This window comes from Photinus pyralis, unplaced genomic scaffold (genome assembly GCF_008802855.1).
Source record: "Photinus pyralis isolate 1611_PpyrPB1 unplaced genomic scaffold, Ppyr1.3 Ppyr1.4_LG8, whole genome shotgun sequence".
Classification (NCBI taxonomy): Eukaryota; Metazoa; Arthropoda; class Insecta; order Coleoptera; family Lampyridae; genus Photinus; species Photinus pyralis.
Window position 1 is genome coordinate 19,448,677 of NW_022170819.1, and position 22,456 is coordinate 19,471,132.

The following is a 22,456-nucleotide window of genomic DNA, read 5'->3' on the forward strand; positions in this document are numbered from 1 at the left end:
TATGAATACACCGTTCCTCTGTTTGTCCAACTACTTAAGAAAGTCATTACGAAAATTGCATCTTGCACCACCTACCTTTTAGTGGCGTTCCCCTCGGCGCGGGAGATAAGTCCCAACTGGCTGTACACGTATATCCTCGACGTGTCCCGGTACCATTTCACACTATGCAACTCCCCGCATTGTTCCGTGTCGACCGTGCACGGGAGATCTATCGAACTACCGACGAGAACGTTAATGTCTTTCGCCACTGTAACAACAAGAAAACAGCACGTCAGTAAGTTGCGCGTAGCTATTCGCATAACTTGGGCGAAAGGATGAAGCAAAAAGCACAACTGTCAAATTCCAAAGGTGACTAAATTACGCGGTGCGAACGTCGATGGGGCGCACGTAAACTTTATTCCGTACAACAAAGTAGTGCATAAATGAAACAAAGTTTTGTGAACTTTCTTTCAGCTATATACGAACAAACTTTTTAATGACATCGTCTATTCAACTGACGCCATTTATTAAATCGGATTTCTTTAATTTGTATGTCAAGGCACACTATTAGCACGGATTTGAACCAGTACCGCTGCCGAGCTTCCACGCTATCCCTTTCGTTAGCTGATGGTTCTCAACCGGGGGGCGGAAGGGGGAGTGGCCCAAACTTTACTTTTGGACTTTAAACGGCGAACAACCTTTGAACTTTACACCAACCTATGGACTTAGAACGGCGACCAAACTTTGAACTTTACACGGACTTAATTTCAAATATCAACAAGAGCAGAGCTGGGCAGTATTCGATTTTGTAAATACTTTTTAGTATTCAAATACTTTGTAATTAAATACTTTTATGGAAGCAGTATTTGTAACTCAAATACTTTCACAAATATTTAGTATTGGAATACTTCGCACTTTCTTTTTTTACCAAATCTCAACCACACCAAAATTTCTCGGGAAAACACTTTCTCTTATTAATTTTGATGCGTAGAATCCAAAACAACTCGCACTTTTTCGATCAGACTTCTCAATCAAAAGTTATAGACTAGAAACCAATTTCGAAAAAAAATTCAATGGGCTGTAACTTTTGAACTAGTAGCCCAATCTTGGAACTGTTTGAAATTATGGATTCTACAGGCCACATTCTATAAGAAAATTTTTTTCCGGGTCGATCTGAGACAATTTTTTCTTCGGGCCTCAAAAAAAGGCAGTGTATAACCTTCCTTTTTTACCAAAAATCGACTGCACCAAAATTTCTCGGGAAAACACTTTTTCTTATTAATTTTGGTGCGTAGAATCCAAAACAATTCGTACTTTTTCGATCAGACTTCTCAATCAAAAGTTATAGACTAGAAACCAATTTCGAAAGAAAATTCAAAGGGCTGTAACTTTTGAACTAGTAGCCCAATCTTGGAACTGTTTGAAATTATGGATTCTACAGGCCACATTCTATAAGAAAATTTTTTTTCCGGGTCGATCTGAGACAATTTTTTTTCGGGCCTCAAAAAAAGGCAGTGTATAACCTTCCTTTTTTACCAAAAATCGACTGCACCAAAATTTCTCGGGAAAACACTTTTTCTTATTAATTTTGGTGCGTAGAATCCAAAACAATTCGTACTTTTTCGATCAGACTTCTCAATCAAAAGTTATAGACTAGAAACCAATTTCGAAAGAAAATTCAAAGGGCTGTAACTTTTGAACTAGTAGCCCAATCTTGGAACTGTTTGAAATTATTGATTCTACATGCCACATTCTGTATGCAAATTTTTTTCGGGGTCGATCTGAGACAATTTTTTCTTGGGGCCTCAAAAAAGGGCAGTGTATAACCTTCCTTTTTTACCCAAAATCTACTGCACCAAAATTTCTCGGGAAAACACTTTTTCTTATTAATTTTGGTGCGTAGAATCCAAAACAATTCGTACTTTTTCGATCAGACTTCTCAATCAAAAGTTATAGACTAGAAACCAATTTCGAAAAAAAATTCAAAGGGCTGTAACTTTTGAACTAGTAGCCCAATCTCGGAACTGTTTGAAATTATTGATTCTACATGCCACATTCTGTAAGAAAATTTTTTTCCGGGTCGATCTGAGACAATTTTTTCTTCGGGCCTCAAAAAAAGGCAGTGTATAACCTTCCTTTTTAACCCAAAATCGACTGCACCAAAATTTCTCGGGAAAACACTTTTTCTTATTAATTTTGGTGCGTAGAATCCAAAACAATTCGTACTTTTTCGATCAGACTTCTCAATCAAGTTATAGACTAGAAACCAATTTCGAAAGAAAATTCAAAGGGCTGTAACTTTTGAACTAGTAGCCCAATCTTGGAACTGTTTGAAATTATGGATTCTACAGGCCCCATTCTATAAGAAATTTTTTTTCCGGGTCGATCTGAGACAATTTTTTTTTCGGGGCTCAAAAAAAGGCAGTGTATAACCTTCCCTTTTTACCAAAAATCGACTACACCAAAATTTCTCGGGAAAACACTTTTTCTTATTAATTTGGGTGCGTAGAATCCAAATCAATTCGTACTTTTTCGATCGGACTTCTCAATCAAAGGTTATAGACTAGAAACCAATTTCGAAAAAAATTCAAAGGGCTGTAACTTTTGAACTAGTAGCCCAATCTTGGAAATGTTTGAAATTATGGATTCTACACGCCACATTCTATAAGAAAATTTTTTTTCCGGGTCGATCTGAGACAATTTTTTTTTCGGGGCTCAAAAAAAGGCAGTGTATAACCTTCCTTATTTACCAAAAATCGACTGCACCAAAATTTCTCGGGAAAACACTTTTTCTTATTAATTTTGGTGCGTAGAATCCAAAACATTTCGTACTTTTTCGATCAGACTTCTCAATCAAAAGTTATAGACTAGAAACCAATTTCGAAAGAAAATTCAAAGGGCTGTAACTTTTGAACAAGTAGCCCAATCTTGAAACTGTTTGAAATTATGGATTCTACAGGCCACATTCTATAAGAAAATTTTTTTCCGGGTCGATCTGAGACAATTTTTTTGCGGGCCTCAAAAAAGGCAGTGTATAACCTTCCTTTTTTACCAAAAATCGACTACACCAAAATTTCTCGGGAAAACACTTTTTCTTATTAATTTTGGTGCGTAGAATCCAAAACAATTCATACTTTTTCGATCAGACTTCTCAATCAAAAGTTATAGACTAGAAACCAATTTCGAAAAGAAAATTCAAAGGGCTGTAACTTTTGAACTAGTAGCCCAATCTTGGAACTGTTTGAAATTATGGATTCTACATGCCACATTCTATAAGAAAATTCATTTTCCGGGTCGATCTGAGACAATTTTTTTTGCGGGCCTCAAAAAAAGGAACTGCAACTGAGAAGGAACGAAAGAGTTAAAAAATAAAATAGAAAATGGTAAGTAGATGAAATGGAGGAGGAGTATTAAAAAGGAAATAACATGGAAACAGGTAAAAGGAGAAATAAAAGAGATGAATGGCGAGACAGAGAGTGTACAGAAGAGAGAACCAGATACAGAACAATGATCATAAACAGAAAAAAGTACAAAAGAAAATTTAAGTAAAAAAAGATGAAGAATACGAAGTGAAGTGAAGTAAAAACAGAGAAGGACTTTTGGATGATGATAAACAGAAAAAAACTAAAAAACATAAGTGGGAGGTAAATACAAATAGAAGACCGGAAACAGTACTTCATTACAAGGAAAGTATGGGAAAGAGGGCGGGGAAGGTAAGAATGGAAGAGGACGAGGTATCAAGAGAAGAGACTGAGCAACAATAAAACTCTACTATCAGATAGAGCACTTCCTAACTTTTAACCGATCCATTCGCTCCTTATTGCCGCGTTTTTGCAACTCCGCAGAATGCGTGAGTAGGGGTTGGATATTCCGGGAATGCGAATTTTTCGCGGGAAACATACAATCCTTCCTGTACTTAGTTTAAGAAAGGAATCGCAAAAGCGCACTATTCTGATTCTGTAAGCTACATAATGGAAATAGAATTAATTGTGGCTGGAATGGTTTTACCCCTAACAAATAAACGTAAAGGCTGGGGTGTATTGACAGCTAAAATTGTAGAACGATCTCGAGTCTAGTTATTAGTTCGGCAACGGAAGATGGATGTCATTTTGTAAGTAACAGAAGCGTGAATTTGCATGTTATTTCCTTGTCTCGTAGTAAAGGCCCCTAAACTGGGCGTCTTTAAGATGTTGACAAACTTGAAGCACTTTATTACTCTACACAAAAATTACGTGCCTACTTTTCCAATGGTGGGTGAGCAGTGCAAAATGTTTCAAGGTGAAGCGAAGAAGTAGCAAAGTGAAAATTCGAATTCAACACTTCAAACAATAAAAAAACGTCAATATTTTCCAGCCTTAGTTGGCCTATAAACACTCATAAATACTCAACAACTTTTTATGGGGCAAATAGAATATAAGCGTTGCGAACATAAAAGATGGCATAGGTATGTCCATCCTTATCAAAAAATTAGATTTGAGTTGGGGACGTTGTGATCATTCGAGTAAAGTGCGTGTGTAATTTTTAATACATTCGATTAAATTCAAAAGTACCTAATAGGTACCACACGGACAAGTAGATGTTTTATTTTGCAGCACAACATGATGATAGTGTCTAATTATTATTTTCCACTTACCACAGGAAGGAAAAAAAGAAACTAGTTATGTGATTAGTACATTTATTTTATGAACTTTTGAGACAGGCTACAGTCAACTACAAGTACCTACATTTAGATTTAAATATCAACCCTTAGGTAGACCGGTGCAATATCGAAGTTATAGTCACAGCGATACATGCGTTTTTTTTTTCAGTTCTGTAGGTAACCAAGTTACCTCTGCATATTTAAATAGACATGGAGTAGTACCTAATAAATAAAATGCTGTAAAGAACAATATGCACCAGATCATATTTAAATACAATAGATACGTATTATAACTTTTACACTAAATACAAATATTGCAGATAGGGACTGGGACTTAAATTATCGATGTATGAATTCATTTTTGTCTAATTGAATGGAATGTTACAGGTAGTACCTAAGGTCTCAAAATATAGTACCTATGAAATGATGAGTAAAAGATGAAACAGTTCATTTACCTATTTAACGATTTCAAGAACTGGGACTGTCATCTTTAGCTTGATCGCCCTTCTCGAGACTTCCCTCGATCGGCTGTTGTACTTCTTTAGGTAATTCCTCCGCGATTTTTTCCGGCGACTTAAGCTCCTTTTGCGCATCTTGAGGAATGTCTAATATATCGGATTTGCCTTCGGATACAAGCTCGTTATCTTTGGGCACGTTTTCTTCATCCGCCACCGGTTTTTCTTGTTCTATCGCGCCGGGAATGGAGTCGGAATGCGGCGAACTGTCTTGTTTTTCTGGTGCGGGTTCTGCACGTTTTGCAAATTGGTCATCGGGACCGGCGGACTCGGCCGCGATCGCTGCGGGTTTGTTCGCCGCTTCGACCATGTCTATTAATTTCTCTTCTAACTGCGGCTTTTCGTCCTCTAATTTCTGCTCTTCTTTCGGTTTCGGCTCTTCTTGTTCGAGGGGCTTGGATGGCTTCTCTTCCGGTTGGATTTCGGGTAACGGCTCGGGAAGTTTAGGGGGCTGTTTTTCGATGGATTCGGACTCTTCGCTTGCTTCTGACGAATCGTGTTGGATATCCTTGTGGTGTTCGTGGCTGACGTCCTTATGCGACTCGTCATCGTGATGGCTGTGTTTTGGCACTTCGTCACTTTCTTGAGATTTCGCCGATGATAGTGAATTGGGGTTGATTATCGAAGCGTCGGGTTTCGACTCGTTCTCCTCCCCTACGGGATACGCTAAGGTGGTGCCTATTAAGAATATTGCCGCCAAGATGTACTTCATTCTGAAAAAATATTAATAGTCGTATTAAACCGATGCGCTTTGCAAAATTGCGCCGTTCGTGGAGGTACTTAAACAATTAACACGAGACACAATGTTATAATTATATTAAGTCGCATTATTGTCCATTTGAGATGAATAAGGTCCAAATTAAATAAGTGCAGGAAGAAGAAATTTATTGATTGTCATGAACGCACTGCGAAACAATGTGTCTTTAACCTTTTTGGTGCATTAAAAAGGCTTGCGCGTTTGACGCAACATTAATTAAAATGAAATTTGAGAAATACATTTTTGTTGCACCCCTAACGACATGACATTATTTAATCTCTACGACTGCAACGGAAAGTTCTCTCAATCAAGCTAGTAATAATTAAATTTAAATAAAAAGGACAACAATATTAAAACTTCCACTTTGAACTGTACATTTTATTCTCAAATTTAAGAGATCATCGCGTCTTCAAGGCAGTCGTAGCAAAAAAATTTTTGAAAATTAAAGTAAAGAAATAAATTAAATGACGTACTTGTTCGAGCGCAATTTAACTACTACACCGATGAGGACGAATTAAAAAGATCTTCTGCACGACACTGTAACACTTCTAGTTAATATACCAGGTACTTGTTGCAGTCTCTTTCGAAGTTGCTCAATTTTATACCGCGTGTCCCCTCTTACTTATACCCGTTCCTTCGCTTATAACAATTGAACAAGGACTAGATTCCTTTTCTGATCAAATTATCAGGCTCGTCAAATTGTGGAGAGAAATATAATTTTCAAACTTGATTTCATTTTGCGGCATGCCGTTTTGAAATGGGTAAAAAAGCGTCGCCCGACGCTTGTTAGAGGGAATCGCTTGCTCTGGCAATGAACTTTAATTTTTTTTATTCGCAATGCGGAGATGTGCATCGGCCGTTGATTATGCCAAAGATGGCTTAAACGCCTCCGGGTACCAAATGATATGGGCGAATTATTTTCATTTCGGACTAGCCGTTCTGCTTTTTTGTGGTGAATTCTGTACCTATCTGTTCTTGTCAACCCAAATGGGGTGGACCAAGCGAGTAGGGTATTGTTTTCACTTTTCTTTGTAATTTGTTACTATTCCTCGCTCGTTTTGTGATTTATATTGGTAGCTTTGTTTAAGTAAATTCGACAAACAAGGCCATTTTAACCCATAGTACCTAAGTGCTATTTATTTGAGGCAAAAGAGTCCCTTTTTGTGACTACTTACTTCAACAAATCTACAAATTCTTCGAATGCCTCGTATAAAGGTAATAATATTCATAATGTAGCCAGGTATCATATAAGTTATATTTTTCTGTGTCTCGGCGTTTGCATTCCACATTTATGTCTATACTAAGGTACCTATGTGGTCAAGTTCGTTTGAGTTCTTCCTTTTAATCGTTTGTGTTGGTATTTTATGTTGTTACTACACGATGAGAATTTTTTTGTCAGTGGCCATGGAACGAAAATGGGTTACCAGACTGCCTATTCGGAAATTAAGCGCTAATTGTGCATGCCATTTATCTAAGAACATCTTACTCTTGTGTAACGTCGGACATTATTTGTAAATAGACGTGAGGATGTGTGCAATATCAAAAACTACTAGTAATATACCGGGTGTCCGCGGTAAAACTTAATTCTGGAATGTCATCAATTAATGGTAGGTATATGTGATACCACCCCAACGGGATATTCGCGGCCCCCAGCCACCTCCGGTCCAAAAATTTGAACCTCTTGCTGTAAATATCGTGCAAAGTTCAAGTGTTTTATTATATGCAAATCCCAAAACTACTTCGCTCTTTCACAATATGTCAAAAAATACAGGGTGTAATTTACATTTTTGGATCGGAGGTGGCTGGGGGCGGCGAATATCACGTTAGGATGGTATCATATACTATTAATTTTCCTTTACTCCTTAATGATATTCTAAAATTTCAGGTTGAAACCTTTTAAAACACCAGATATAGGTAATTCCATTGGTATAATTACCAAAATTAATTTTGCTTAAACAACATAGGGAAAAGAAGTAATACATTGCAATATAGTAGTGTGGGTAGTGAAGAAAGAAACAAGGTCTTCTCATTCTTATTGATGAAATCTAATTATTCATAAATAATTTTATGCTATTCATTTATTTCTCCATTCAGTAATTAAAGTAGGATGTGTCAACACTTTGGTGTCAACAGATTTTATTCGGTCTTTGAACACACTAATTATAACAATGAACAAGTTAACTCTAAAGGTAAGTACAGACCAGACAACAATCGCCCGGATGCATGTTGTCAATAGCTTAGGAGAGTCGATCTGTCTGTCTGTGAATACGATAACTGGAAAAACCCTTGGACCGATTCGTTTCAAACTTTGCACAGTTAACCTATATGCCACACGTAAGAAGCCTATTGAAAATGACCCCTGTAACGGGCTAGTTCCAATTGAGTTTATTGGAATTGTTACCAATGTTATGTAGTAGGGAAAAGTCCACTTAGGGTTTTGACAGGGAACAATTGTCTAGCCTTTTTAACTGTGTCGTTTTATTTATATAGTTATTAGCACCTCGTATAAACAAATTGGGTGCACAACTTTGATTAATTAACTGGATTTTTCACTTAACTTCCCACTCCAAATGTAGCACAACGAAATGTTTTGCACCTTGGATCCCAACGCTTTCGTGGTAATAATTTATTTACGCGCAAGCACAATAATCCAATAATGACCAGAAACGCAAATGTTCGCTCACGTATTTTAACACGGTAACGGCTACTACAGGAAGAAATATCCCTCTTTTCTTAAATACGCCACTTTATGTTAGATAACTCGTAATAGTGACTTGTAACAAATTTAAAATGCACACAGAAATAATTTTTGTGGAACTTGCTGCACAGTTTTCACTTGAAATCTGTTGAAAAACTTCAACTTTCGCAATAAAGTGAAGGTTTGTAGGGTGAGTAGGCTAAAAAAAACAGACTTCGTTTAGTTTTTTTATTTGGTAATCCAAATATTTCGGACGCAGTTTGCTGTCCTTCCTCAGTGGGACCACTGGTAAAAAAGCAATCAAATATCACGTACGACAACGCGGCTGACAAATCTGTTCGTATATACAGTTTTGGCGCGATGTAAAATGGTCGTGCTAGACTTACATAGTTTCGTTTCAAAAATGTGGCGAAGAATACTTGTCTCCCACCAAATTTTCACTTGCCGTTCTAAAATTCCGAAACGACTTCCTCGTCCTGACCGCAACTGTTGCGGAAAGCATGCCCTCTTAACCAATAGGTACTAATCCCGTATTTCCATAATAATAATTATAATAATAACGGCTTTATTTAGGCGGGGTGTCAGCCAAAGGCTGCTATTAATCCCAACCTTGATACAGAAAAAAGTACAAAAACATGATGGAGTATTTAAAACAATTTATGATAATTTATATGGTATGATAGTCCAGGTGAGAACAAGTAAGCATACAAGTAAAGCAAAAAAAAAAAATATGATTCAGTGATAAAGAAGTACTCTAAGGTGTTTTTTGAAACCGTTTGGACTTAATAATTTAAGAAAGTTCGGAACGTTATTGTAAATGAGTGGTGCAAAATAAGTAAATGCACGATGAAACTGGGTTTTATGGTGCTTTGGTATGTCAAGAAAGAATGGGTTACGGAGATTACGATCGTGAATACTACTTCGAAATTTTAACTTATTACACAAATATAAAGGTTCACCAGATGCTAATATTTTGTGAACCAGACATGCAAGATGTAAATGACGTCTTTCGCCCATGTTCAAAATTCTATGTGCATGATAAATATGGGAAATATGTCCATATTTCTTAATGTTAAACGCATACCTGACGCAAGAGTTTTGGATTTTTTGCAGGCGAGACTTATTTGCACTAGTTAGACACGGACCATAGACAGTGTCACAATAATCTAAAGTTGACAGTATTAAAGAATCTACAAACTGCCACTTGACCTTTGGTGGAAGAACGTATTTGAAACGATATATACATTTAAGCTTTGCGTAAGCAATTTGAATCAGTTTATTGACGTGGAGGGAAAAGTTTAAGTGACAATCCACTGCTACTCCTAAACTACGAGATTCCCTAACTAATTGAAGCGGGGAATCTTTCAGATATAATTTTTGGTTCACATCTTCCCACAATGCAGTAACAGATTTTGGTGTTCCCAATAGCATCAGAGAAGATTTAGAAGGATTTATCTTTAGGGAATGTTTCTCAGACCATCTCTCGAACCGATTTAACTGCTCATTAAAGTTTCTCAGAGAGTAATTTAGATTGTTGCGATGGACAGGATAGATTAAGTAAGTATCGTCCGCGTAACTGTGGATGTAGGAACCGTTTAAAGACGTATCCATATCGAAAACATATAAACAGAAAAGAAGCGGTCCGAGGATAGATCCTTGCGGAACCCCCATGTTAACAGGTAAAAAGTTAGAGTCACTGTAGCTTCCATCCCTCAAAGTTGTAACCATCTGCATTCGATTTTGTAAGTAGCTTTTAAACCATCATGTACTCGGCTTTTCGCAACTTTTGAGGCCTGTGAGATCGTGGCAACACTGTGAGGTTTCGATTCTTATCTACTTGTGCACTCGTTTCTTACCAGCTTATCTGGAAGTGCTGACTTCTATTGCATATTAGTTCCATTCTCTTTCGCCATGAAGTGGTACACGTACTTACGTCTAAATTCATAACCAATTTATTCTAAACCTACTGCGACAACCGGTTTTCCCGCTGTTTTAAATTCACTTAAGAGTTTTTTTTAAGTTTACACTTAACAGTAAAATTATCGCAATCACTTCGATATCTTCCGTAAGCACCTTAAGGAGAGTAAGAATTGATCAGTCCCTATAGTTCCCGAAAGGTCACACCCAATGTTTAAAATGCAAGGATTTATGGCTCAGTGGTAAGAGCATTGGGTTATAAATCCGAAGGTCGGGTGTTCGAACCTGGGTTGAGGTGAATTTTTCATCTGTGGCGGAGATGGAAATTACCTTAGGCCAGTTCCGAGCATTCTACCGGCTACTCCGAATTAGGTTTTCTAATTCGTAAGGTAAATACCGGAGTAGTATAGACCATCTTAAGACCTTCTGCAGAGGCACCTCTAAATAGCATTATGCGGGTCACTCTGTAATTGGGCGCATGCCTGTTTAGGGCCCAAAACAAGAGAGGGCTAATAAAAAAAATATACGATATGTTTGCCTATAATAAATGAGTTGATATTGCGCAGTTTGTGCATGCTCACGTTTGATTTTTACAATTTGCGATACGTTCCTCTTTACTAGAAGCATATGTGGTTAAAATTTTTAAAAAATATTTCCATAAATAGGAGAGTTGCATTGCGCCGTTTGCGCATTCCCACATCTAATTTTTACAATATGCGATGTGCTTGTCTTTACTAGAAGCATCTTTTTTTTTAAATCATAAATAAGATTGTAAATGTATTGGATTGAGATGATTACCTCTCGGCCTCAGTTTCACAAAACTTCTGCAAAATGGTTAACAATGCAGCAAAAGACATTGTATTCGTTCGTGTTAAATATCCTGAGGCTTTATTTTGGTTTAGACACTCATGACCATCTTTCCCAGATCGATGTTGGTACCGTTTCAAAATACAACATAAAATCCGCTTTTTTAGAACGCAGTGGTAATTGTGTATGAGTATAATTCTAGTTATTCGGTATTCTCTTCTTCTCGAGTGATTCTGAACGCTTCAGAATTTTCTCGAACAAACACGTCATATTTCCCGGAAAGATTGTGTCCCATCCGCCTTTCATGGCTGACTTAAGTCATTTAAAACGATGGGAGATAGGACGGTTGGGGTTTTGTTTTAAGGGCGGCAGCTATTCATCCTCATGTAGGTTCCAGGAGGCTTGCTAGTGATGCGATAATGAGTCAAAAATCAGTCATTATGACCATATTAGGTACACTTGCATAAGTTTCATTCATAAGCGTACATTACTATTCACCAAGAATTGGGCAAGACAAGGGCAAGGAAGTATGGATGGTATTATTAAGCGGCAGCGCAAAGCGATGCAAGCTTTATCGACTTCATGGTGTCCGTCTGTCCGTGATCACGATAACTGTCAATTCGGTTCAAACATGTAACGGACCTATTAAACATCCAATGACCCCGTAGGGTCACCCGACGTTCTCTTCTGCTTTTTTAGATCCGCTTTAGGGGTTTATTTCTGATTAGAAAAGATTTAAATTTTTACTTTTGTTAGGATATTCCGCCCCATTATGCAATACAGGCCCGTAACATTATTTTTCTAAAACTACAATCAAAAGTGAAAAATCGTATGAAGGTTGACATATAGCAATTTCTAGATATGGGTACCTATGTCGTTATATAGTTAACACGGCAATTGTTTGTTACTTTCCTCACTAGCGAGGAAAATCACATTTTTTTCACCCTCTTTAGAGACGAAGGTAGATGTTTCTAAAATAGTTTCCGGATTTCTTTTTGTGAGGGTTTATACAGATACAACTTCAGATGACATGAAATGACCGAATACGTTCTGCATCTTATTATAAGTGGCAGCTGAAATGTTAGAATGGGTACGAAATTTATTTAGATGTAGAGTGCGAAAGTGTTTGAAAGTTAAGGAAGACATTTTGAACACCTGCTTTTTACTGTATTATCTAATATTATAGCCATAGCTCCGCGTGACCATGGAAGCAATTAAACATACGTAGTTTTTTATGTAAATTCGAATTTTTAAACCAAAAGAGCATTATTTTATTGAAAATGTCATCCTCACCCTTCAAAATTGAGAAAACCGAGATACACTCTCCCTGTAACGGGCCCACAAATGTAAATGTAATTCGAGCATTTGTTTTTGGGTAATTTTCCTTAAACTGATTTATTACGGGATGCAATAGATAATAGTCTTAAACTATCCATCCAGGGAAACGAGATCTCATGCGGTTTTCAGTAGACATACGTGTTCGTCTAGGCCTAGGGCCATTCTTGGCAGTGAGTTTCATTCGTCTTCATCTGCACATATAGGTACCATTTTGATCTTCCTCTGTCGACAAATTATCCCGGGATATGAATTCAAAAATGAAAATGCGCTTTGCTCGTGCATCGCTATCTGTAGGTACCTATGAGGGACGAAACCTCGGCCCTGTAACGTCGTAGAGAGCTCGCTGAGAAAATACAGGTCCCCCATTAGTGTAGCAAGTAATAACTAAATCGGGACGATGTCCACATTTTCAAAAAATCATCATTTAGCATCAATTTCGTTTAGAAAATGCAAGATGCTTTCATCGTGTACATATTTGCGTCTTATTCCCCAATTTGGTTATGCAAAAACTGTTGTGTATCATTGCTGTATTATGGATATCTATTAGATTTGCGCCATTTGTTCAGCATCGCAAAACGCTTGAACTTAGTAAACGTGATCCCCATATATTCCTAAATAACGGCAGTTGTATTGAAGAGTTTGTCGCTATTAATAGTGCCATAAAAATGTAAGGTATATACCATGTATTTATATGTGTCTAACACGCACTTTAACGTCTGCAACTATTATCTCGTCTTCAAATTTGACTTGTGTCCATGACCTTGCACGGTCAATGCTTCTGTTGCAGACTGCTGCATACTCTTCATAAACCTACACGCGGCGCATTGGCGTTTTTAATTCGATCAACTGCTGTGAGAAGAGATTTTTAGCATAATGCAATTAAGTAACATCCTCTACCGATTTTTTTTGAGAAATAAATGTTGCTATAGAACCTATGCAATTCAGTCGGACGAATTTGAGTCTTGTTCTTTACATAATTGCGAAATGTTTACCTATAAAATTCTACAAAAATATAGCAATATTTTTAAATGGGGGACTTGATGCTTCCTCACCGTGTATTTAAAAGTGCAGGTTAATAATCTATAGTTCGATAACCTTTTCTATGAACCTGACTGATTACTATTCTACCATTTTAATCTAAGATCGCTAATCACTTAGGGTACTCATCTCTTATGCATCCCGCTGGTAATTTATTCCCTTGCTGTTCTTGCGCGCATTTTTTACATACTGGTATGCACGCTAGTTTGTAGAAAATGTCCAATCTGTAAAATAAATCGAAGCCATCAAGGTTGTAGTCCATCATTCCTATATTACCTCTACCACAACGAAATTATTATGAAAACTTACATAGACAACCTTAAGTAAAGTGGCTACTTAACTTAACAGTTATAAACCTGGAAGTCACAAACAACTTAAAATTTCAGATTTTTTGTTTGCATATTATGTAGACTTACTTATTAGGCAATGCTCATCTTGATTGACAAGATAATAAATGGACATACTTCATCTTTCGTACATAGTCTAATTTGCAGCAGAAGTATCCACGCTGATAGGTTTGTATCTTTTTTTACAAGACTTGGATGATGCTGAGGTCAATACACCGTTAGATAATTTTTTGTCGGTTGAAATTTAATTAATATCTAAAACTGTAGGTTTATTTATACCTATTAGTTTGAATTGAAAAATTAAGAACGCGTCGTAGATACTAATTTTCTTGGCAGGGTGCGCCAAAGATTTAATGGTCAGCACAGTTTTAAATTTCTGCTAGGAAGGTTTAACTGTATCTTGTCAATTATTAAATTGTTACTTTAATCCGTTTTTATGGTGGATCTGAACAATTTGAATAACTCTACCGGTTTACCCTTAATAAACGCACATCGCTCGATTTGAGGAATCTTATTTTCTCCCCTCTGTCAATATACAAAATATACAAAAAAAATTCAAAATTGAAACAAAATCGAGAAAATCTTTATACTACCTTCTAAAGCTTTGTTTTAAATTATCTCCATTTAAGAAAATGTTTATCATTTAAGTTTTAAATGTTTAACATTTTGATGCAGTAGGCGTTGACAAAATGTCAAAATTGATGGTTCCTATACATGACATACCTAAAAAAGCGATCAAAAATGAGTCGCTGTCGAGTCGCCTTTGGAAGTTAAAGTTAAATACGATTTCCCATGTAAACAAAAATTACACTCGACAGCCACTCATTTTTGATCGCATAGTATTTTGAAATCTTTTCAAACCCTTTACTAAACTCCAAAATACGCAGCTTTTTTTCGAATTTAACCGACTGTGTTTCTTACGGTTTCCGATTTCCCCATGCTGTTCATTCTTATATCCTGGACACACTGTATAGGTACCTACATAGATGAAATAATACTAGCTATACATAGACTCACCACACAAATTGTCACCTTCAGTGAATGGGAAAAAAATTGAAAATATAAACACATACTTACCTATAGGACAAAAGTTTCAGTCAACCCAAAAGGTAGGTAGGAAGATGAGAAGGCTGTATCTGAAAGAATGACAAAATATTAGAGTGATACAGAGATGAAAATGGTCTGAACAAAAAAAAATGAAAAAAGGATTTCGCCTTAGCGCATTTTCCATGAATTGATCAAAACTCCCGAATGGTCATATAACGAACTATTTATGTGCACAAAGGAAAATAAGTTAAGGTATAGATATTGTAACGTGATTTATAAATTCGGGTTCGATTTATATCAATATTTATTAAACAAAATTAAAATACTATAAAAACCGTACAATTTATATCGATTATTTATATCAGACTTTCGCGCTCGAAGTTTCGTCCGTACTCGTTCGATAGTAGACTGCCGCGATGTTCGGTCCGCAACCATTTATACACGCAAGCAATGTAAGTCTAGTACATTCTCGAATAATCGCGCGCGTAGAAAATTCCAGAGCGCCAAAGGCGACGTCATGTCTGGAGCATTTCCGTTACAATATACTCGAATCTTGACATCTTGACATTGCGCACTTTTACAATATGCGATATGCTTGTCTTTACTAGAAGCATATATGGTTAAAATGTCAAAAAATATCTCCATAAGTAAAAAAGTTGACATTGTGCAGTCTGCGCATGCGTACATTAATTTTCAATATCATTATTAATAGCGCCTTTCAACTTTTTGGACAAAGCTATGGAAATTGGTGCCATGCTCATTTTCCTCTGGAACCCCCGTTTGGGGGGGGGGGGGGGCTTACGTAAATGTTGATTGCTAATGACTGGACAATTTGTTTTGCAGTCTACTAAGCTCCATAGTTGTGAAAACAAGAATATTTAGGGTCGACTACCTGGGGCACAGTAACTATCACATAACGCAGTCAGGGCTATAATTTGAGCCTTTTCAGCGCTGGTTGCCTACCCCTTCAGGTGCTGATAAGCAGTTATTTGCGGTTTATGTGACTGGACTGTCTCTCCTAACCCCCCCCCCCCCCTCGAGACCCACACAAAATCCAGTTTATGACTTTTTGCCCACCTCTTAAGTGAAGCCTAATAATTACCTGCCTGGATGCTTGGCTTCGCCACGAAATTGTGACTACTAAGCCCCACCACCACGACAAGGTGCAGCCTATGGTGGGGTAGCACTTCATTACAGACGCCATTTCCTCTTATATTTTTCCCCTTCAGATACAGATCCTTCATTTAGTTATTCTCTTCTTCATGCATCCTTCACGCTTTCATTTCGCCTTTTTCAAGTATCGATCATTATTCTTTCACATTGTTTCCTTATCGCACTTCCTTAGCTTCCACTTTTCCTTCTTTCACATCATACGTTCTTCAAATTTCTTTCCTTCGCCCTTCTTTTGCGAGTTCAAATTCTCTCTCTACTGATGGTATACCTATACGTCTTATTATTTGCCTTTCTCTAAAGAACAAAATTAGCAAGGGACGGATTTCTGTGCAAACGCATGTTTGTATTGCGCTACATCTACAATCACGATGGGTCACCCTGTATGTATTTTCTGCACGCGTTAAATGTTGTTATTTGAAATTCAAAAGAATGCGAATCATATAATTTGAATTTTAAGTCACCATTGATTCTAGTTAGAATTATTTATTTAATTATGTGTAATTTTTATATTTTGTTTATCTTACTGTAAAGAAATGACATGTTAACAGATTAATTATTATGTAAAAATGTCATCTCCGGTCTGTGTGATTAGGTTTCATTATCGCTGCGTCGATAAGCACGTGTTATCGCAGATGGTTTTCCGCTGTAGTGAGTACAGGTGTTTAATTTACTCGAAGACGCACAGAAAATTAAGGAAGGAAAGAAAATAGAAGAAGGGAAGAGTTCGTTTTGTTAGTTGTACAGTTTTTGTAGAAGAAAGCGAGTTGGGTGCTCTAAGAGATTTTTGTTACGCCCTTTAAAGTGAATGTTTCGAATTAAAAAAGTTCACAAGGTAGTTAGTCGGAGTGTTGCGTTTATCGAGCAGTTATGGCATAAGGAAGCCTTTCAGGCCGTCACGTATCAGTTAAAGGCATTTTTTCCACCATCAAAGAGTCAATATTATATAGTGCGTTTCAGATAATAGGGTCACCTCCAATATCTTTTTTATTTGGCGAGATACGAAAAATGTAATTTAATATGTGAAATTACGATCTATCTAATCGCATATTCAACTTCCGGTTTAATCGGAATCGGATCTATGCTTTTTTAAGATATTTGAAAAGAGCAATCAATTTTCTGTACATACATGAAATATGCATATGGTTGACGTACAAAAAAATGGAGAAATTCGTGATTCAATATTTAGAAAATTTATGAAATCTAGCGTGCCGTGTGCCATATCACACAGAAAAAACCTACAATAACTTGTTCATTGTTTCATCCTGACAGCACACGGCATGCTAGATTTCATAAATTTTTATTAAGGCAGGTGCGCGTGCGCAGTCCCATTACTAACTACAGGCGAATATCTATTAATCATTTTGCGAAGATTTTTGAGTTATTTTTACACTGTAAAATTTACCCAAAGATTACTTCTCTAATAAAATTGAGTTTGATTGGGTAAATTACAACTGACAATCTTTAAAGAAAACAATTGCATAATCATCAATCGAATTTATCACATTGTTTGTTTTGTTTAAGTATCCAAAGATAGTGAAATCGGACAACAAAGTTCTGCTTCCTTCCGAACTAGAAGATTTGGCATCGGTCGACCTTCTTCGAAGGATGTTACAAATTGATCCAAAGCAACGATTACATTCCGTGCGGACATTGAAAACAATTCGATACTATCAAGGTTACAATTGGGACGATGTAGTACAAAGGAAGGTGCGTATACATTTTATATGTACGATGTACCTATATTATGAAAGATGCTCACGCATAGTTATATTTCTGTTGACAGATTTGCCCAATAGTCTTCCTAAATCAAGCACACGAGACTGCGGACTAATACTATTGTTGAACTATTAAAAGTAATAAATTTTAACATAGTTTTTGTTGTGTTTTATTGACTTTTTGGTATAATTAATAGGTTCAGAAACGGAATTCAATGTTTATTTGTACAGGGTGGGATCTTCGCTAAAGGTGAGAGATACAGTGAAGATAAATGGAGGCCAAGTCTATTATCAGAATTTCCATAACACACTAGATGTAGAAGCTACAAGCTACTACCTACTTTCTTATTTCTTATCAACGCCATACTGGATTTTTATGGAATGAGTGGTAAAAATCAAAAGTTATAGACTAGAAACCAATTTCGAAAGAAAATTCAAAGGGCTGTAACTTTTGAACTAGTAGCCCAATCTTGGAACTGTTTGAAATTATGGATTCTACAGGGCACATTGTATAAGAAAATTTTTTTCCGGGTCGATCTGAGACAATTTTTTTTTCGGGTCTCAAAAAAAGGCAGTGTATAACCTTCCTTTTTTACCAAAAATCGACTGCACCAAAATTTCTCGGGAAAACACTTTTTCTTATTAATTTTGGTGCGTAGAATCCAAAACAATTCGTACTTTTTCGATCAGACTTCTCAATCAAAAGTTATAGACTAGAAACCAATTTCGAAAAAAATTCAAAGGGCTGTAACTTTTGAACTAGTAGCCCAATCTTGGAACTGTTTGAAATTATGGATTCTACAGGCCACATTCTATAAGAAAAATTTTTTCCGGGTCGATCTGAGACAATTTTTTTTGCGGGCCTCAAAAAAAGGCAGTGTATAACCTTCCTTTTTTACCAAAAATCGACTGCACCAAAATTTCTCGGGAAAACACTTTTTCTTATTAATTTTGGTGCGTAGAATCCAAAACAATTCGTACTTTTTCGATAGATTTCTCAATCAAAAGTTATAGACTAGAAACCAATTTCGAAAGAAAATTCAAAGGGCTGTAACTTTTGAACTAGTAGCCCAATCTTGGAACTGTTTGAAATTATGGATTCTACAGGCCACATTCTATAAGAAAAATTTTTTCCGGGTCGATCTGAGACAATTTTTTTTTCGGGCCTCAGAAAAAGGCAGTGTATAACCTTCCTTTTTTACCAAAAATCGACTGCACCAAAATTTCTCGGGAAAACACTTTTTCTTATCAACGCCATACTGGATTTTTATGGAATGAAAGAGGTAAAAAAAAAGATTTCTTTGAATGCATCGCCACCATAGCCATGTTGAGCTCGAGATGATTTGTTGAAAAATCAATACAATTGATTTTGAATTCTTTCTTGTAACACGTCATTTTTTGTCATCTATCAATCTCATTCGGTAAATCTCCAATATGGCGCCCATAAGAAACAAGAAAGTAGTAGCTTTTGTAGCTTCTACATCTAGCATGTTATGGAAATCTGATAACAGATTCAAATTCTCTGAAAAAGAGGGTGTAAACTGGAAATAAATTTGACATTTTCGTTTTTTGACAATATCTAGCTTATTCTCAGATTTTTCTGTTTCAAATGCGTTTTTAGCCTACACTGTATCTGGTGTAATTGGTGTAGCAATAATAAATTTCTTGGATTGTTTATAAATAGTAACTCAAAATTGGATAATCCAGCTCCATTAAAATGAAATTGCATAACTTTTTGTACCAAAGGAACTAAATCCTAGTGGTTTAATCAGAAGGTAAGTTAAAATTTCCTGGTTTGGAACAACTTTAATTATAAAAACGTATTTGCATATAAACATTACAAATATGGTTGCCAACCATGAAACAGTCGGCACAGATTGGAAGGATCACGTGCTTGTTGCAGTAATTTCTGAACTTGCCCTTCCACACTGGTATGGGTACCCCCTTCCACGATACCCTGCAATTTTTGGCGGAGCCTCAAAAGCGCCCGTTCCGCTGTTGCATTGACATTTTCTGCAAAAAAACGATCATGTTTTTACTGCAAGTCCAGAAAGTACAAATACCTTCATTTGTGAATTGTAAAGAACTACTAGTGCAACTAACACCATAGTCATTTTCTTCTTGGTCGTCATTTAATTGACGATTGTAGGCCTCCGCTGGGGTCACAGTCCATGTATATAGTGGATCGTATAGTAGAACTTCCAATATACTAATGATCGTTTTAGAATTGTTTCTCAGCACCTCCAAAGTTCTTTCGCATGATCTAAGTGGACCAAGATTAGCGCACTAATTGATAACTATGCAAAGGTCTTACTTGCGAAAGACACCTTCAACACCGCATACACCCATACCTGCTTCAATGTCACGTGTCAGTCGAAAAGGAACCGTTTCTGGCGTCGGTAAAACTAGCCCTTGTTCAAATGCAATTCCTGAACGAAAAACAACAAGTAACTCTAAAGTCTAAAGTGTTTTTTACCGAAATCAATGTGCACTACCTCCGCCGTTGTTTTATCAATAAGAATGTTACTGACATGTCGATCTCCCAATCCCAAAATATATCCGCACATACTCGTCGTAGCAACGCTATACGTATAGGCACGCCTCCGTTCGTACCACACGGCGGGTTGCACAAATGAACTTTCAAAAAATTTATGAAAAACCGGATGAAATTTTTCGCAAATCCTATTGTAGACTTTCAACTTTTCACTAGGCGTGCACTTGGCGGCGTTCTATCAAACAGAGATGAAAGGTAGGGGTACGTATGCCGCGCAATACCCACCTTATACTCAATCCTACAGCGAGCCGGAGAGTATTCGTCATTATTGTAAATTACGTGCGCTCCGGATTTCGTTTTCCCATCACCTACGAGATATTCTCCGATTGGCATACTGTTGTCGACCCATTCTAAAATGCCGCTTCTCTGCGATAAGGGAACAATCTGCAAATCATATTTACTGACGCGTATGTTTGAAGCTGCCCCACGTACCTTATAAGTTCTTATGAGTAACCCCCTTGTTTGTTTATTGCACGCCAATAAACCATTCATGTTATTAAAAACTTGTTGCATTACCGCATCTTGGCGTAAATCATCTTTTCCTTTCACCAATTGATTTCGTTTCAGTCCGTCGGTACCGATGCAAGATATCTTCTTGGGTGCATTTAATCCTCCCACGTTTGAAAATGTCGTACCAAACGAAGAAATACCAACAATAGTGGAATAGTCACAATTTTTCCGTACGTCCAATATATGCGTCGGTAATAGTATGTCTTCTAAATGTTTCAGTTTCATTAGAGGACAAGTGGTCGGTATTATGAAGTCGTCGTGTCTATCGACTTTGCATTTATCCTGATCAAGGTACGCTAAGTGAATCAGTGCTCTCGAAAGCTCCTCCATTTTTTCAATGGTGCGCCTAAGATAGTCAATTTTTTTTAGAGATCTTAGCAACTTGTCCGCCGCGATTATTCTCTGTTCGTTGCAGTTGGTATTTGTTTTTGATTGGCAGAATTCTTTGTCTTTGTGGGAGTTTGACAAGGACAGAACAAAAGGTAGAGTATGATGGGGATGGTCCTTTGCACATTGTACTACAAATTAATCATGTTAATTAAACTTGCATTTAAAGTTTGGAATATGAGAAATAAATTAAATTTAGACTTTCATATCCAATTACCCACCTACAATTGCATTAATATTGTTTGCCAATAAATCTCCGGAGCTGTTCGTGATGTGTGGTATTAGCTGCGGCAATATAGGTATGAACTTGTAGCTGGCCATCTTCTTTACACTCGCGTTAAATAGACTCTCCAGTTGCTTGTTGCCGCGATTTTCAAGAAGGAGCGATAATATTCGAAACATACACACATTATTTGCATCACTTTTTTCGAGATTTAGTAAGTAGTATCTGCAAAATTTTCAGGATTAAATAAATTCCGGTGACAGTTAGTTAAACTTCAATTTGTTTACAAATATTAATAAAGATTATTTTATTAACCCACGCCAAGATATAAACAAAATAGACACATCCTCACTCTGTACCTATTCTTTGTTATTTTTGCAAAAAAAAAAGAAAAGCCACAGGCCAGTATAGATCAAATTTCCTTCAACTATTTAGCAAAAAAATTTGTTTAAGACCCAATCCAGAATTGGACAAGCATCAAAACTGGGAACACGGGGAAAATAATGATGGTGGGCATTTCACAATTCATTAGATTTTTGGGATTTTCAAAATAACACTCCATAATTCATCACCATCCTGTTGAAACCCAACTTTTGTTTTTTTTTTGGTGTCGGACATCGTTGTATTCGTAATAAAAAATGCTACTCAGTACAGTATGAACTTTTTTAAGGGCCATATAAAAAAAACAAAGTTGATGTTTTCTCAGAAACGAAATGTTGTATTGAAAATCTCTCAACGGTGTCTTGTAGAGCTCAAAAAATGGCAATGGGAAAGTGATTTTTAAATTTTTTTGTATATGGTCAAATAATGAG

The 22,456-nt window shown here is 36.7% G+C and overlaps 2 protein-coding genes across 2 annotated transcripts in view; both read right to left on the reverse strand.

Annotated features, from left to right (window-relative positions):
- Nucleotides 1-4,640: 4,640 nt before the first annotated feature.
- LOC116179648 (protein TonB-like) lies at nucleotides 4,641-6,521 on the reverse strand. The gene is made up of 2 exons (XM_031499457.1): nucleotides 6,364-6,521; nucleotides 4,641-5,846 (listed from the first exon to the last, which is right to left on the reverse strand). Exon 2 carries the CDS (start codon nucleotides 5,843-5,845, stop codon nucleotides 5,087-5,089), a length of 759 nt encoding a protein of 252 aa, XP_031355317.1. The 5' UTR covers nucleotide 5,846; nucleotides 6,364-6,521; the 3' UTR covers nucleotides 4,641-5,086.
- A 13,248-nt stretch (nucleotides 6,522-19,769) lies between these two features.
- The window catches only part of LOC116177601 (serine-protein kinase ATM), a 35,051-nt gene continuing 32,364 nt past the window's right edge, over nucleotides 19,770-22,456 (reverse strand). The window contains exons 26-32 of the mRNA XM_031496612.1: nucleotides 21,643-21,869; nucleotides 20,957-21,552; nucleotides 20,750-20,908; nucleotides 20,447-20,699; nucleotides 20,285-20,399; nucleotides 20,034-20,233; nucleotides 19,770-19,983 (exon numbers count right to left, since the gene is read on the reverse strand). Coding sequence (XP_031352472.1) covers nucleotides 19,808-19,983; nucleotides 20,034-20,233; nucleotides 20,285-20,399; nucleotides 20,447-20,699; nucleotides 20,750-20,908; nucleotides 20,957-21,552; nucleotides 21,643-21,869 — 1,726 coding nt within the window. The 3' untranslated portion in view covers nucleotides 19,770-19,807. The remainder of the gene's footprint in view (nucleotides 19,984-20,033; nucleotides 20,234-20,284; nucleotides 20,400-20,446; nucleotides 20,700-20,749; nucleotides 20,909-20,956; nucleotides 21,553-21,642; nucleotides 21,870-22,456) is intronic.

Excerpts from the sequence above, each read along its gene's own strand:
- LOC116179648 (XM_031499457.1), bottom strand. The coding sequence starts at position 5,845 with ATGAAGTACATCTTGGCGGCAATATTCTTAATAGGCACCACCTTAGCG.